This window comes from Magallana gigas, chromosome 10 (genome assembly GCF_963853765.1).
Source record: "Magallana gigas chromosome 10, xbMagGiga1.1, whole genome shotgun sequence".
Lineage (NCBI taxonomy): Eukaryota > Metazoa > Mollusca > Bivalvia > Ostreida > Ostreidae > Magallana > Magallana gigas.
In genome coordinates, this window is record NC_088862.1 from 19,566,819 (window position 1) to 19,583,337 (window position 16,519).

General features: G+C 33.3%; 1 protein-coding gene across 1 annotated transcript; it reads right to left on the bottom strand.

The window, feature by feature from the left end:
* Positions 1-2,718: 2,718 nt before the first annotated feature.
* LOC105333600 (protein Fer3) lies at positions 2,719-3,650 on the bottom strand. Its single transcript, XM_011436644.4, has one exon. The coding sequence runs from the start codon at positions 3,504-3,506 to the stop codon at positions 2,835-2,837; it is 672 nt and encodes a 223-aa protein (XP_011434946.3). The 5' UTR covers positions 3,507-3,650; the 3' UTR covers positions 2,719-2,834.
* Positions 3,651-16,519: the final 12,869 nt, after the last annotated feature.

Genomic DNA, 16,519 nt, shown 5'->3' on the forward strand with positions numbered 1-16,519 from the left:
CAAACCCATTAAGCTAAATCGAATTTTAACGGGAAATACAATTTCCCTTATCAGTATAATAAAACAAGTAAATTATATCGAAAAAAGGGATCATATAACGGAATGAAGATATAAATTGTCATATTTGATAAATGTTTTATTTTTGTAAGGTATTTCCCTACTAAGTTTATTTATTTGAAGGATTGTAACAGAAAAGCAAATTATTATATGAAATAAAGATAGATTATACTGAAGAAAAAAACATACATGTACCTACGTCATGGTATTTGAATTTAGTCGACAAGACACGCTGCGCGATTGTTGTACTTCTAGCACAATTAAAACATAATAAATAGGTAACATTTGTATGTTGCATAAAGATTTCCGCATATTTTGATTACAGCTACATATGTAACATTTCACAAAATCATTAGTCTGTTTTCGATTTTTTCCTAATTTGGTTTTTCGTAACATAAAAGTTTGCTAAATTTCTGAAACTTAAGTACTTTCAGGAGATTTAATGTTTGTGGATAAATTCCCATATTAAAAGCTATAATTGCACTTGTCTACCCACATCCCTATGATGGTGGTAGAAATATGTAGCCTACAGTTGTCATATTTGATCACCCGTGCTTTTTTTTTTAAATCGAAATTTGAATTTTCTTGCAATTTGTTCTTAAAACAATTTCATTTTAATAAGGAAACTGTTTAGTGAATCTTGCGTATTTTTGAACATGCAATATCTTTACTGACGTTTAAGTTGAATATTTTTAACAGTTATCGATATCTGCTGGACAGTGTTCAACGTCAAGAAAATAAAGTTGAAATGATTGAACATGCAATCATTGAAATAATTACGTTTAACATCAAAACAATACATCTTATTCTACTGTAAAATGTCCCCTCTTGTATTATTTCCAAAGCTTTTAAGTATCAGTTCGAGTTTGAACCATCTTATTTAATTGGGTCGGATTTTTATATTCTATAATAAATTCAATACTAAAAACAAATCTAGTAAATACTACTATCTTAGAAATAACTCTGTGAAGTTATCGAGATGTGCGTTTGTAAATGTATCTGTTTATATTGCTAAAATGGTCTTGTCAACAAAAGCTGCGGTTTTTCATTTTCATTGACGTTTACTGTTAGCCATTGCCACATCACAATATGTTGCACCGGCAAACCTTTAAAATCAATATCCCGCCAAATGTTACCGACAAATTCTGTGAACTAAGGTATTTATTGTGAATAAAATCGATTGCAATTTCATTTCCGATGGATATATATCACAAAAGTCACAGTCAAGGAATAATTTAACTGTTTTATGTTGATAATCTCAAAAGTGCTTACGATGCTTCGCAATATATTTGATAGATGCTGTTTTGTATTATTATATTTTCAAATGTAAATTTTGAAACAAACGTTTCAAAAAAGCACACCAGTGTTGTTAAAACCAATCTGTGAGATTTTGATAAGTACCTTAAAGTATCTTTACTATATGTAATTAGATATGAGCACTGTAAATCAATGACAGGACACTGACAATTTTAAAAGACTTTAAATCTTATAAATGCATGAAATAGATTGATATGGTTTCATTGCATAAAGATTTGAAATAGATAATGCTTGTTTGTAAGGTTAAAATGAATGTAAAATGTCAAACAGATACAAATGTAGCTACACATGTAGGTTAGCTATTAAAGAATGAAGAGAACCTTTCAAAAAGAGTGATCGGCCTGTGATATTAATGGTTAGCTTCATGTATGTATATATTAATGTGCATTTCTATAAAAGTCCATCGTACAATAAAAAGATACGTTAAGCTCTACTAATCTGACAATTTGTTGCTTTCCGAAATACCAATGAATGTACGTGTACATGTACTCTCTATGGGGAAACACGTTCGAATGAAATTTTTAAGCACATGGACCGTGACTTTAATCATAATATAGATAATAGTTGTTTGCATCTCAAAATGATTTTATCTAATAATGTTCCTTCGTACAAAACATTTTATTAATGATTCACACGAAATTGTTGCTGCGTTGCCAACAAAGTTAACGTGAAAAGCGTCAAGTTTGTGCTCAAACAGTGAACTTTGCCTGATATGATATTGAATTAACTATGATCGGCCGAAGCCGATAATAAAATTCCGCAACGAAATAAAACATTTCTTTATATGATTCAACATATTTATTTTTCAATTTTTCTAGTACAATACAATTAAATTTTATAAAATGACTGATTGAAAACTTTAAAATATTTATTTTCCTGAAAGAAAATTCCTATTTTAATTTGCGATAGTTTTGTGGAAGACATGGTGATTTTGCTGATTGAACCCAGCACAAGTTCTGTGTATAGTTATGTACATATTGACAGTATGAATCACAAGAAGCAGCCTTAAGTGCATGCAATACATTCATCAACAGAGAAAATCAAAACCTTTCCTTGAGATAAACAAATTGTGGCAATAAACTGAGGAAGTCAAAATTGTCAGAACAACTAAATCTACTCATTTCTTCCCTTATTGTATATGAAGCACTGTATTTAGGCATACGAGATAGTATAAAATGAATGCGCTTATCAGAAATATCGCTTCTGTTAATATTTTTGCACCTACATTGTTTAAATAAAGTGTTGACGCATTCAAATGGGGAGTAATGCTATTAAAGGCGAACTCATGTTGACAGATGGGACAAAAATGTTTTTTTTTGGGTATAGAATCATATAATAAACACGAGGAACTTATAATAAACACGAGGAACTTACAGTAAATGATAGTCATACTTGATTTCCCCATTTAAAACTACAAGATAGATGCTTCATTATTTTACAAAATTTAAATATTCTGCAAACTAGTCATCTAGCGTATCATTGCTAAAATACGGACTTCCACTTTCTCTATCCAAAGAGTGGTAATTTTCACTCTCCTCAGTCTTGCAAGGTCTAAGTTTTATTTTTTGTGGATCCTGTCCTTCGGAAACTCCCTTCATAAAAGAAATATAAGTCATTGCTAACCTCAGTGTTTCAATTCGGGATAACCGCTTTTCATAGTTAAATGCTGGGAGACGCTTGCGCAGCTCGTCAAAAGCCTCATTTAGATGGAACATTCTGCGTCTTTCTCGAACGTTCGCTGCACGACGTTGGGCCGCAGACTGCACCCTTTTGCGTTTAGGTTTGCCATTTTTGCCAATGGCATGCTGGCCTCCAGGAGAGGAACTCGTATAGTCAATCCCCTGTGAAGAATCCGTGGGGTTGGCGTAGGCTACTGGGTAAGCCGCGAGTCCTGGATGAACACCCATATCACCGGTTTGCCAATAAGTGCCGTTTTCTAGTTCAGTCTGTGGCAAGGCGGAGTATCCAAAATACTGATACTGGGGGACTCCATCCATTTGCCGACTTGCATCCACTGCAGATTGGTGATAGTCATTGTAGCCAGTATACACAATGCCATGGAAATTTGTTCCCTCGGGATAAACGGTTGCCCCAAATCCTTGCATTTGAGCCTCCGATGATGCAATATCCATGTCAGAATCACCACAAGTTTCCTTATTGTTTACAAAGGTTTTAACAATTAGATTTCAGTTTCTGTTTTTTCTCATGGACATTTTGATAGAAAATACAACTTGATATAATCGAAATGTTGTCTACATCATCGTTTGACAACATATGTTGCTGCGGAGACAGATTTAGATGATCCCATTGGTCCATTGAACAGAGCTACACTTCGTCATCAATAACTCGAAGGGAAACTTATTTTTTATAAGAGATACATGATATATTGTATATCTATATTTGGTTGTATTCTAGTCGGAAAATCCTTTTATTATTCCGCGTATCGATACCAATAGCGGGAAAATGTAGTATCGACGACTATATAAGTTTTATAAGTTTTATGCATTGTATTATATAGTCAGAAAATGTCCAATTGAATTTTTTTCAATGGTAATAATGTATGGGTTGGACACTTCAGCTGCTGTTTTATTGAGTTTTAAAAGTAAAATTGTTTTATTTTATTTCTAGTCTTTTTCTGACCGGCCCTGATGCGCTTCGCATATTTTTCGTACATGCTTAATATGAATTATATTCCTTAAGTATTACAAATATGTCAGGTCGAAATATGCTGTATGCGGTTATTCTATTTTATAATGTAATTTAAAATTTCATTGAGAGTGAAATGCAAACAATACGGCGTCCAGCGCACACACCCGGCTTGCTGTCATATATTTATATGTTATTTTGTTGTGTATGTTTATAGTGAAGTAAATACTTAATTTTTTTTAACTTACCAGTGTACATGTACAGTCAATCGTAAGACCAAGATCAAATCTTATTTTGAGATTGATACACGCATTTTAAAAATGCATTGAAATACATATTAAAACTAGAGATCCACAGGCTTCGTCGGTCATCTTAGTAACGGTTTTCAAATGATTTGTTAATACATAAACTGATCTAGAAAGTGGGGCGACTAAGGGCTAGCAATTTCCTCTAAACCAAACTTGCACTTGAGGAATTAAGAAAATTGCCTTTAGATGGCAATAGCCTTTAGATGTCATTACGGTATTGCCTTTAGATGTCGTTACGGTATTGCCTTTAAATGTCTTTACGGTATTTATAGCTTCTGAATATAAAATACTCATATCGGTATGTTTGATTTTTCTTTAGGGGGATTGGTCAACAAATTAGCCATCAGTAATATTCAAAGAATATTTCCTCATTTAACCTCATGCAACTTTTTTGTGTAATGTTTTTGACCCGTACGTCCATCAGTCTGTCAGTTCTTCGATCAGTCCTAGGGATTTTAGCTCACCCGAACCGAGGGTTCAAGTTAGCTTTTCTGATCAGCCGTTGTCGGTCGTCCGTTTGTCCGTCTTTAAACTTCTCACACTTTTATCTCTCTAAAACCACTTGGCCTTTAACTAAATTTAACCTAATATCTACTCAAAAGCTTGTACAAGTATAATTATATAGTGAAGATTCTAAATTTTTAAAATCGTGACCCCTGGACCAAAACTAGGGCCCAAGGCGGGGTTCAAAGTTAAACATAGAAATACGCAGGAAAAATGTTTAAAATCTTCTTCTCAAGAACAACTTCACAAGAAATGCCAATATTTACATAAAAGTATGTTTTTGTATTGAAGATGTTAAATTGTAAAAATCGTAATTATCCCGGGGCTAAAACTGGGACCCAAGGCGGAGTTCAAAGTTTAACATAGATATACGTAGGAAAGATGTTTTAAAACCTTCTTCTCAGGAACCACTGCACCAGAAATGCCAATATTTAATCAAAAGTGTGTATATATATATATATTGAAAATTTTAATTTGTGAAACTCGTGACCCGTGGACCAAAACTGGGGCCCCAGGTGGGGTTCGAAGTTAAAAATAGAAATACGTAGGAAAATGTTTAAAGATCCTTTTCTAAAGAACCACTTCACCGGAAATGCCAATCTTTACCCAAAAGCTTGTTTATAAATGTGTAGTGAAGACTCTAAATGGTAAAAATTGTAGCCCCGGGCTAAAACTGGGGACCCAGGCGGGGTTCAAAGCTTATCATAGAAATACGTAGAAAAATGCTAAAAAAAATCTTCCTCTCAAGAACCACGTCATCAGAAATGCCAAAATTTACCCAAAAGTTTGTGTATATAGTGATGATATTAAATTGTAAAAATCGTAACCCCCCCTGGCTTAAACTGGGGCCCAAGGCGGGGTTCAAAGTTTAGCAAAGAAATACGTAGGAATGATGTTTAAAAATCTTCTTCTCAGGAACCACTGCACCAGAAATGCCAATATTTACTCAGAAGTTTGTGTATAGATAGTGAAGATTCTAAATTATAAAATTCGTGACCGCTGGATCAAAAGGCCCAGGTGGGGTTAAAAGGTTGATATAGAAATAAGTTGGAAAAATGTTTTTAAAGATCTTTTTCTTAAGAACCACTTCACCAGAAATGCCAATATTTACTCGAAGGCTTGTTTATATAGTGAAGATTCTTAATTGTAAAAATCGTAATCCCCGGGCTAAAACTGGGGCCCAAGACGAGGTTCAAAGTTAAACATATGTTAGAAAAATGTGTAAAAATCTTCTTCTCAAGAACTACAATGCTACAGTATATTATATTACTATGCATACATCCTTGGCTATTGTAGATTCTAAATTGTTAAAATCGTAACCCCTTGACTAATACTTTTGCACCAAGAGCGGTTCAATATTTAACAAGAAATATATAGGAAACATGTTTAAAAATCTTATTCTCGAGAACTAAAATGTTACAGTTTATGAGATCAATATGTAAGGATCCTTAAATAGTGAAAAGTCTAAATTGTTAAACCCCCGGACCAATACTGGGGCCCCAAAAGGGGTTCAAAGTTAAACATAAAAGTATAAAGGGACAGTGTTTAAAATGTTTTTGCTTTAAAACTACAATGCTACAGTTTGTGAGATTACAATGCAAGCATCCTCAGACTCTAAATTGTGGAAGCCGTGACCGCCATACTAATATTGGGGACCCAGAAGGGGTTCAAAATTAATCTAGTTATATATAAGGAACATGTTTGAAGAACTACAGTGCATCAGTTTGTGGTATAACTATGCAATCATCCGTGGATATTGTAGATTCTAAATTAGTAAAATCGTGACCCCGGACTAATGCTGGGCCCCCAAGAGGGTTTCAATGTTTAACATAGAAGTAAATAGAAAAAAAGTTTGAAAATGTTCTCGCGAACTACATTGCTATAATTTGTGAGATTAATATGCATGCAACCTTGGACAATGTAGATTCAATATTTTTAAAATAGTTAAGCATCCTTAAATATTGAAGATTCTAAATTAGGTAAGCCGTGACCGTCGATCTAATACTGGGGCCCGAGATGGCGTTCAAGGTTTAACATAGAAAAATAGAGGGAACATGTTTTTAAAAATGTTCCTCTTAAGAACTCTAATCTTCATATTGTGAAATTAGTATGCAAGCACTCTTAAATAATGTAGATTCTAAATTAATAAAGCTGTGGCCACAGGACTAATACTGGGGCCGCAAGAGGGGTTCAAAGTATATACATGTATGGAAAATGTTTAAAAATGTTCTTCTCGAGAACTTCAATGCTACAGTTTGTGAGATTACTATGAAAAGATCAAATAATGTAGATTCTAAATTGTTAAAGCCAACCATAAACCCCGGACCAATACTGGGGCATCAGAAAAAAATCATTAAAATAGATATAGCATATGCTTGTTTTGTTGTTTAATTAAGGTCTTCCGTTTCCAACGGAAGACCTTATTGTTTTCGTACTGTTTATTATTATTTTTTTTTTCCAAATTTTGTGCACGCGATTTCTCGAAAACTACTCAACCGATCTGAACAATTTTTTCACAGAAGATGGGAAATTATCTGAATTTTATATGTTTTTGAATTTTTTGTCGTCGTCACTTCCGGTTCGGATTTACGGTCGATTTTGTAATTTTTTACGACCAATTTTGTGCAGAGTTGATCTCAGAAACTATAACAGATATGACTTTGAAATTTTCAGGATAGGTAGAGCATGGTTTGAAGTTGTGCACTATTAAGTTGTTTTGCACCAGTGGCGCTATTCCTTGGAGCTCGCTTAGGCACAAAAATGGGGTACAGATTTCGAATCAAAATTTCCATATGTTTTGATCAGTATCTTTTTATCAGTTGATATTTTGACAAGACATATCGAACAAAAGTAGTAGAGAATCAAAGGTTCTATCCAATAAAATCAAGAAAAAGGGGCTGGCCCCTTTTATTAGGGACAAAGAGACTCGTAAATTCTATTACGAAAATCTTGAAAACGATAAATATTTTGTTATGCATTATAAAAATCAAAGTTGTTGATCTCTACATTATCGGTTTGAAAGAGTCATCGTCAGGCCCATGTCTGACGTAATTAGGGTTTTTATTCTTTATCTTCAATTTTTTTTTTTTTTAGGGGGGGGGGGTAATTTTGAAATTGTATCGATATCTCATGGTATCATTTTATCTCAAAAAAAAAATCGGACGGAAGACCTACTCGTTACTCGTAACGAGGTCGTATCTAGTTTTTTTTATGTTTGTGTGGGGCTTTTTTCAAAATTTTGGTAAGCACAACTTTAAGCCGCTAAACGAAAAATCGTAAAAAAATTAAGGTACATTGTATAGATATTAAGAGGAAATTTCCATTTTTAGCTCACCTGAGCTGAAAGCTCAAGTGAGCTATTCTGATCACATTTTGTCTGTCGTCCGTCTGTCTGTCCGTCCGTCTGTCTGTAAACTTTTCACATTTTCAACATCTTCTCAAGAACCACTGGGCCAATTTCAACCAAACTTGGCACAAAGCATCCTTAGCCTAAGGGGATTCAAAGCTGTGAAAATTAAAGATCACGCCCTTTTGCAAAGGGAGATAATTATGAATTTATGAAAATTTTCGAGAAATTTTAAAAAATCTTCTTCTCATGAACCATAAAACCCGGAAAGCTGAAACTTGTGTGAAAGCATCCTCAGGTAGTGTAGATTCCATGTTGTGAAAATCATAACCCCCGGGGGTAGGGTGGGGCCACAATGGGGGGTCGAAGTTTTACATAGGAATATGTGAAAGCATCTTCAGGTAGTGTAGATTCCATGTTGTGAAAATCATAACCCCCAGGGGTAGGATGAAGCCACAATGGGGGGTCGAAGTTTAACGTAGGAATATATAGAGTAAATCTTTAAAAATCTTTTTCTCAGAAACTAATCAGCCAGGAAAGCTGAAACTTGTGTGAAAGCATCCTCAGGTAGTGTAGAATCAAAGTTGTGAAAATCATGAACCCTGGGGGTAGGGTGGAGCCACAATGGGGGGGGGGTCGAAGTTTAACATAGGAATATATAGAGTAAATCTTTAAAAACATTCTTCTCAAAAACTAATCAGCCAGGAAAGCTGAAACGTGTGTGAAAGCATCCTCAGGTAGTGTAGATTCAAAGTTGTGAAAATCATGACCCCCGGGGGTAGGGTGGGGCCACAATGGAGGGTCGAAATTTTACATAGGAATATACAGAGAAAATCTCTGAAAATCTTCTTCTCATGAACCATAAGACCAGGAAAGCTGAAACTTATGTGAAAGCATCCTCAGGTAGTGTAGATTCCATGTTGTGAAAATCATAACCCCCAGGGGTAGGGTGGGGCCACAATGGGGGGTCGAAGTTTAACATATGAATATGTATATAGAGTAAATTTTTAAAAATCTTCTTCTCAGAAACTTATCGGCAAGGAAAGCTGAAACTTATGTGAAAGCATCCTCAGGTAGTGTAGATTGAAAGTTGTGAAAATCATGAACCCTGGGGGTAGGGTGGAGCCACAATGGGGGGGGGGGGATAGAAGTTTAACATAGGAATGTATAGAGTAAATCTTTAAAAATTTCCTTCTCAGAAACTAATCAGCCTGGAAAGCTGAAACTTGTGTGAAAACATCCTCAGGTAGTGTAGATTCAAAGTTGTGAAAATCATGATCCCCAAGGGTAGGGTGGAGCCACAATGGGGGGGGGGGGGTCAAAGTTTAACAAAGGGATATATAGAGTAAATCTTTAAACATCTTCTTCTCAGAAACTAAACAGCTAGATGATTCTTTATAATTGTTAAAACTTTGGCCCCAGGACAATTCCTTGTCCTCACAAGAAGGTTTAGAGTTTGATGTAGGTTTATATCCCATATATAAACTATTGTTAAGGATCTTTTTGAGAACTGCAATACTCAACATATGATATGACTATAAAATCATCCTGTTAGAAATGGGACTAATGATTATTAACATAAGAATATCCAGGGGAAAATGGATTTTATTTATACAGGATGTACATGTATTATTGTACATTGTCCAGATAGTTTGTATTATGACTCCATTAAGCTGATTTTATCATACCTATTGTTCCTCAGGTGAGCGATGTGGCCCATGGGCCTCTTATGTTTTTTCCTAGGAATTTCGAGCCTTTGGAACTTGAATTTTGGTCTTGAATTGAATATAGAATTGAAAAACTTAAAAGCGAAATGCTGCAAAGAACTTCGTATTTGGGACGCAGTGTGTATACATTGTACATGTTTGTGCAAATCGCCAGAAAATTCCGATTTCATTATTTTTTCTTTTGATAGAGATAAAAAAAAATTGTTGTTGATAAAAACAAAAGTAGAAATATGGAATAATTTGGTGGTTCTGGAGGGGTGTGTGTTTCATGTATGCCTTTATATTTTTTATTTTGTGTATTTAATGCGTACCATGCCGTTCAATTTAATTTGTGGAGTGATCACAGACATAGAGCATAGAATGTAAATGCGTATTTGGTAAAATGAATAATAAAACTATTCAATTGTAATAAATTAAATTCACACACGGTTGTAATCACAATAAAATAATCTAATGAATAATTTCATAAATTTAAAAAAAAATCTGGCTATTTTTTCTTTTACTTCAGAATTAAGAATTGAATTTTCATATCCTGTAACATTATCATACCATATTAGGTTATGTTACATGTATAATATCGTGTTTAGTCTTTAAAAGTGCTTCTTTGCAATGACTTGATAACTGTATTTTTACGATGCCCCATCTTTGACCTTTTACAGTGTCATAAATCACACATGCGACCTATTTCTGATCCCAAGTCGTACATTTTTACTATTATCATGAAATGATAACATTATTTGCCAAAAAGGAAGGATTATAAACTCAGCTGGAAGCAATAAAAAAAAATTTAACTTGAAATAAAATACCAAGATGATATAACAACACGCTTCCTTTCTTTGACTGGTGATAATAATATCGTTTTAATGCCGTCAGTTCTCTGTTTTTCACCGAGTTTCACGGTTACCTTTCACTCTCAAGCACTTTCATCGCCCTAGATTATATGGACTTTGTGTATGCTTTTTCACGAGCAGAACTGAAAGGGGGAAGTATATAATAATAATATAATAATTCCTCTAGTTTTATATGGTAAACATTTGATTTTTCCTTTAGAAAGAATTTATTTTTATTAAATATTGTTTAGCAATTGTTTCGGTTTCTATACTCAACGCACTCTCTCTCTCTCTCTCTCTCTCTCTCTCTCTCTCTCTCTCTCTCTCTCTCGCACGCTCTCTCTTTCTCTCTCATATCAGTAGTAAACAAATAGTTTGACCCTGTCTGACCCTAAAATAACCAAAATACGCGTTTTAGTCATTATCAAGTCTTCCTGACCCGGCGTCGGAAATGATTTAGAATGACATTTTGAGCACTGTCATATTTCAAAAGATATTAAACATAACTTCAGTAAAAGCCCCCACTTTTCGCGTGTCAAGCGCGCGTGGGACTTGACATGTTGGTCTTTAAAACACGATGTACAATTAACCACCTATGGAGATCTTCTGCTTCAAAATGCACATAAGATTTGGTTGACGTTTATGCGAAAATAAAGAGCGTTCTTTACATTAGATGCGGTATACATAATGAACAGTTGAACTTATCTTAGAAATGATTACGTTGCACATAATCTATCTTAGATTACCTGAATAACCCAGGTGATCTATTGCTGTTTTCACATGTTGAGGCGACAACATTTGAACATGAGCAGCATCTTCTCTAAAACAACCAAGATTATCTTGACCAAAAATGTATAACATCTTTAATAGAGTAAACACTATTAAAAAAATCGATGTAAATTCTCTAATGCTGGAAACTGAATACACAAAGTAAGCACATAATTATGTGTGGAGCATAGAAGTCATTACAAAAATCTTGAAATTAAATGCCCAATAACCAGGGGTGAAAGGCGCAAACTGCAGATGAAAAGCTCGGGTTGCCATGCCGTAGACGGATTTTTTTTACCGGAGAGCTACAATTCTGCAAGTTGGTGAGGCGCTAGTGGTTGTTTGCAAATTATTGTATGCATTTGACTTAAGAATGATAAAAATGATAAAAAAAAAAGTGCTTGCCACCAAAAATTTTGACCTTGAACTTATCTTTTATCCAGAGATCGATTATTTCGAAAAAATAAAAATAGAGACCGGACCATAGCATGAGTTTCCACATACAGACTTTTAAGGAGAAGAGCGTACAATGCCTGTCGAATTCCTCGCACCTAGAATATTTAAACGTATATCTATATGATATAATAGAATCTTACATTCGAATGTGTGCTACGGTACATGTGCAATATAGAACTGCATTGCCCGACCATTAACAAACATACAATTATGCTTTACACTCTTCTCCTTAGTTTCATTTCTGTTTGTTAACAATACAAAGTGATCTGAAACAATCTCTGACTGTACAAGCGCTATTGTTTATTTGACATTATTTGGACTGAGGAAGAACATTATATATATTTTTATCGCTATCCGAAGGGTTTCATATATTTTCAAAGGAATTCTATTATATAAAATTTGGAGAAAAAAGGTTAAGAAAGCAAAGCGCAGTAATTAAAAAGAATACGGCCACTACTATCCGAACACTCTCAGCCAGGAGGTGCTGTCTACAATCCTCCCCTAACACACTGAGCTACTCTAAAACATAACAATCCCTCTAAATATTTTTTTTAGTTTGACAATTTTAAATATTCAAGTTTTTATCAAATTTACGAATTTTGACCCATAATGGGTTAGGACTCCACTTTACAAAATAAATAATAAACAAAATTAAAACTTATCCTTTTAATAAAAGTATTTTTAGGATGGGTGTATTCCCATTCGTACCATAAAATGTGCAATTTATCACAGTAAATGGTCAAGATTGAGGCATAAAACGTCGTGTGGTTTAATTTGGAAACCTCTATCTCTGGTGATTACAGATTGAAAGCACGTTATTGGCAATCATTTTGAAATATATAGTATAAACAATGTATACAAGCCAAAAATGAATATTTTAGCAACATTTGATAAAGTTTTTTTATTGATCCAAATGGGGGATATTTAATGCCATGTGCATCCTTGTTCTTTGAATTATTGATAGTATATAATCTAGCTGAACCCCACCAAAATGTTTAAACTTGACCTAATATTTTTATTTCAAGGTCAAATTAGAATAGAACATTCTCAGTCATTTCCTGAATAGTGAATATACCTGGACAGAAGTACTTCAAGCGTAAAAGGACTTGGACAGGATTTAGATCAAAATTTTATTTTTAATTTATGTAAGAAATAGTTAACGTGCGCATTTTGAATGACTGAATTAATTTGAATGTTAGAAGCCAAGTTATAACACCCCTGCGAATGTGTTCGGAATGTTTTCTTTATCGTTGCAAAGTATGTAATATATCCAGAGGTGCTCGAATAAAACTTCACGAGACTTTCCAGAGATTTGCTCCGTTCCTGTGAAATTTCGAGCGGAAGTATAAGTGTTTGAATAATATTATCAAAATACGTATAAGTGTTTGAATAATATTATCAAAATACGTATAAGTGTTTGGATAATATTCTCAAAATACGTAAGTACTGGTCGTTTTTCATATCATATCCTACTTTGGGTTATGTTAAAACATAAAAATCTATTAAGATATATGTCTTATTCCATCATATAATGATGCGGTTATTTAAACTAAACCATGATGTGCAGAACACAGATTTCAGATTTTCTATATAATTATATATTCCTATGTAAAAACTTGACCCCATTGTGACCCTACCCTACCCCTGAGAATCATGATTTTCACAACTTTGAATAAACATTAGCAGAGGATTCTTTCTCATGAGTTTTAGACAGAGGACAGACAAAATGTGATCAGAAAAAGCTCATGAGCTTTCAGCTCAGGTGATCTAAAAATCCTTTCACTGATAGACGTCAAATTTAAAAATACTTAAATGATCTACAGAAAAAGTGACCCATGCCAAACATTTTGACCTTGACCTATTTTGTATCTCAAAATCAATCATCAATAAAAATATATTTCTAGGCTATAATATAGATTCCTTTATCAGCTTTTAAAACTATTATAATACCATAGATAGATAATATATAACATAAATATAACTTATCAAATTTTTTGACCTTGACCGATTTTTCCATCCATCATTTTTCCATCATTTTCTGAAAAAGATTGTCCAGACTATAACATGATATTCCATCAACATAGAGACTTTAAACTTCTATCATTGATAGATATTTTTTAACCACAGAAAAATATATGGAAACACTCTAGAGGAAGTTCTTGTCCTTATTTGATTTATATTTTGATAGACTTGTTGACATTCCTCTTCTGCTGAATTTAGCTTCCTTTATTGATACTGTATCCACTAAGGATAGAAAGTTGCATAAGTGTGTGAATTTTGACCATTAATGATATCATTTTATCATTAACAAACTACTTTGCCGTCCATTAATGAATAAATTTCAAAATTAAACCATTTAGAGTCAAAATTCACATCCACTAATGATATAAGAGAAAAATGCAAAATGTGGATGGACTTCAGCAAAAAGTGATACAACAATAAATGAAATAGTACTGTTATAAAATTTTCATTCCCTATTTATATTTTCTCTGTTGGCTAAAAGTAGTATCAGATACATTAGATTATTTAATTGGTTTCTACTACCTTTTTCAATTCCATTGGTTTTATAAGTTTTTTGGGTTTTTTTAATCTTTTAAGCAAGTTTGCATAGGCAGCTACTTAGAGATTAATTAATTAAGATTAATTTAATTGACAGGGTAGAATACATGTGTAAATATATGATAAATGAATATTAGGTGCATGATTTTAAGACTAGTAATGAACAAAAATGTATAATAAAAGCATTGAAGCAAACCTCTTCAAAGATTGTTCGAAGATATTTTGCTCAATTTCGTTAACTTTTTTCCAGATTAGGCTCGTTTTGGTGCATTTTCTTTATGTTTAACAAGCATAATTATGCTGTTATTTTGCCTCAAAGAGCCATCAATAATGGATTCAGAACGAGCTGATCATTATCAGTGCAGACAATGTCGTAATGAGTTACTAATATTTCAAAGTTCTACGCTCTATCTTTTACGAGTTCTAATGTGGAAGAATTTGCAAGTAAAATCCCAGAGGCGGATCCGGGGTGGGGTGTTTGTGAAAAGCCCATGTTTCTACCATCATAGCAGAAAAAAACATGTTTATTGACTCTATATACAGAGTTCATTAAAAGTGAAGTGCTTATATACTATTCAATTGTAAAGGTTAATTTACGCTAAAAGAATACTGGCGTCTTAGCTATCCGGACACAGAGTTTAGATAAGCTCAGAAAGAAATTAAAGACTATTTTACTTTACAGTATTAGATGAGCGATATGTATAAAGTTCCTCTGTTCATGTGAGAAGTGAGAGAGTAAATGTTTCATAAAATGATTTATATATTTAACCTTTGTTTACAATAAAAAAAAAAAAAAAAAGTTCCTCCGTTCAACTTTTGCACCTGGGTCTATTATTTTCTTAAGTTTCTTATGAATAATAATTAAAGAGTGTTAAATCAGATCTTTGATATACCATTACCCATCTTGAAATGCTGGCTATTGTGTGTTGATTCTGAAATTGAAAGTGTTGTTTTTATCGCAAAAAGTGCCGGTTTGTGCCTGGTTAAGGTCCTATTTCAAGATAATTTGCTATTTTCTTACATAAAAATATCTCCTATCATTTTACAAATTCAACCAAGAGATGAATGTTTGAATGAAAATCAGGCCGGAGAGTTTTAGTATCAATGTAAGAGCCCGTAATATAGGATGGTATAGATGGTTTTATTACTCAAAGACTTATATTATAGTTTTAAAAATAAAGAATAACTTTATAAAAAGAAGATAGCTCCTAAAACTAATGTTATCACTGATTGCAAACTGGATGCGTAAAACAAAAACTCTATATTTACTCACTGTATATACATCACTTTTATTCCTAGCCGGTCAATATTTTTTAGATAAGCTAATATTTCACTCATTGATTTTTTTGTCTATATAGAGTTATATAGTAAGAATATACTTTTGAATATAAAAAATACATGTATATTGCCTTATTTGGAGTCAATATCTGTGTCATGACGTATGGCACTACTGTCCTCAGTGGCGAATTCAAGGGGGGGGGGGGGGGGGAGGGACTAGTCATCCTACCTTTTTTCATATTTATCATGGTTATCTTTTTTTAAAACTTCCTTTGCATTGTCCCATTAAACTTGATTTTTTAAAATAGATTAATTTACAGCCATTCTTAGTAGAAATTGTAATATTTCTGCACGGCAGGGGGTTTTGATGGGATTAATGCAGATCTCAAATCTACAAACCTTAAAAAAATGGAATATAATTTTATTACTTTTAATTATAGTTACAAGAAATAAAAAAGTATAAATTTTAAGATTTCAATTTTCCCCTACACAATCTCTAGAATCCATAAGCTTCCGGGGGCTCCGCTCCCTTGGGACCCGTAAAAATAATAGGAAATTTTTCTTATATTTCTGCAAGGTATAGGGTTTAAATGGGATTACTGCAGGTCTCAAATCTACAAAACTTTAAAGAATGGAAAGTTAAGTATAATCACAAGAAAAAAATATAAATTTTAAGATTTTATTTTTATCCTACACAATCTCTAGAATCCATGAGCTTCCTGG

What these genes read in the sequence shown, in the direction of transcription:
- LOC105333600 (XM_011436644.4), bottom strand. Translation starts at nt 3,506, where the DNA reads ATGGATATTGCATCATCGGAGGCTCAAATGCAAGGATTTGGGGCAACC.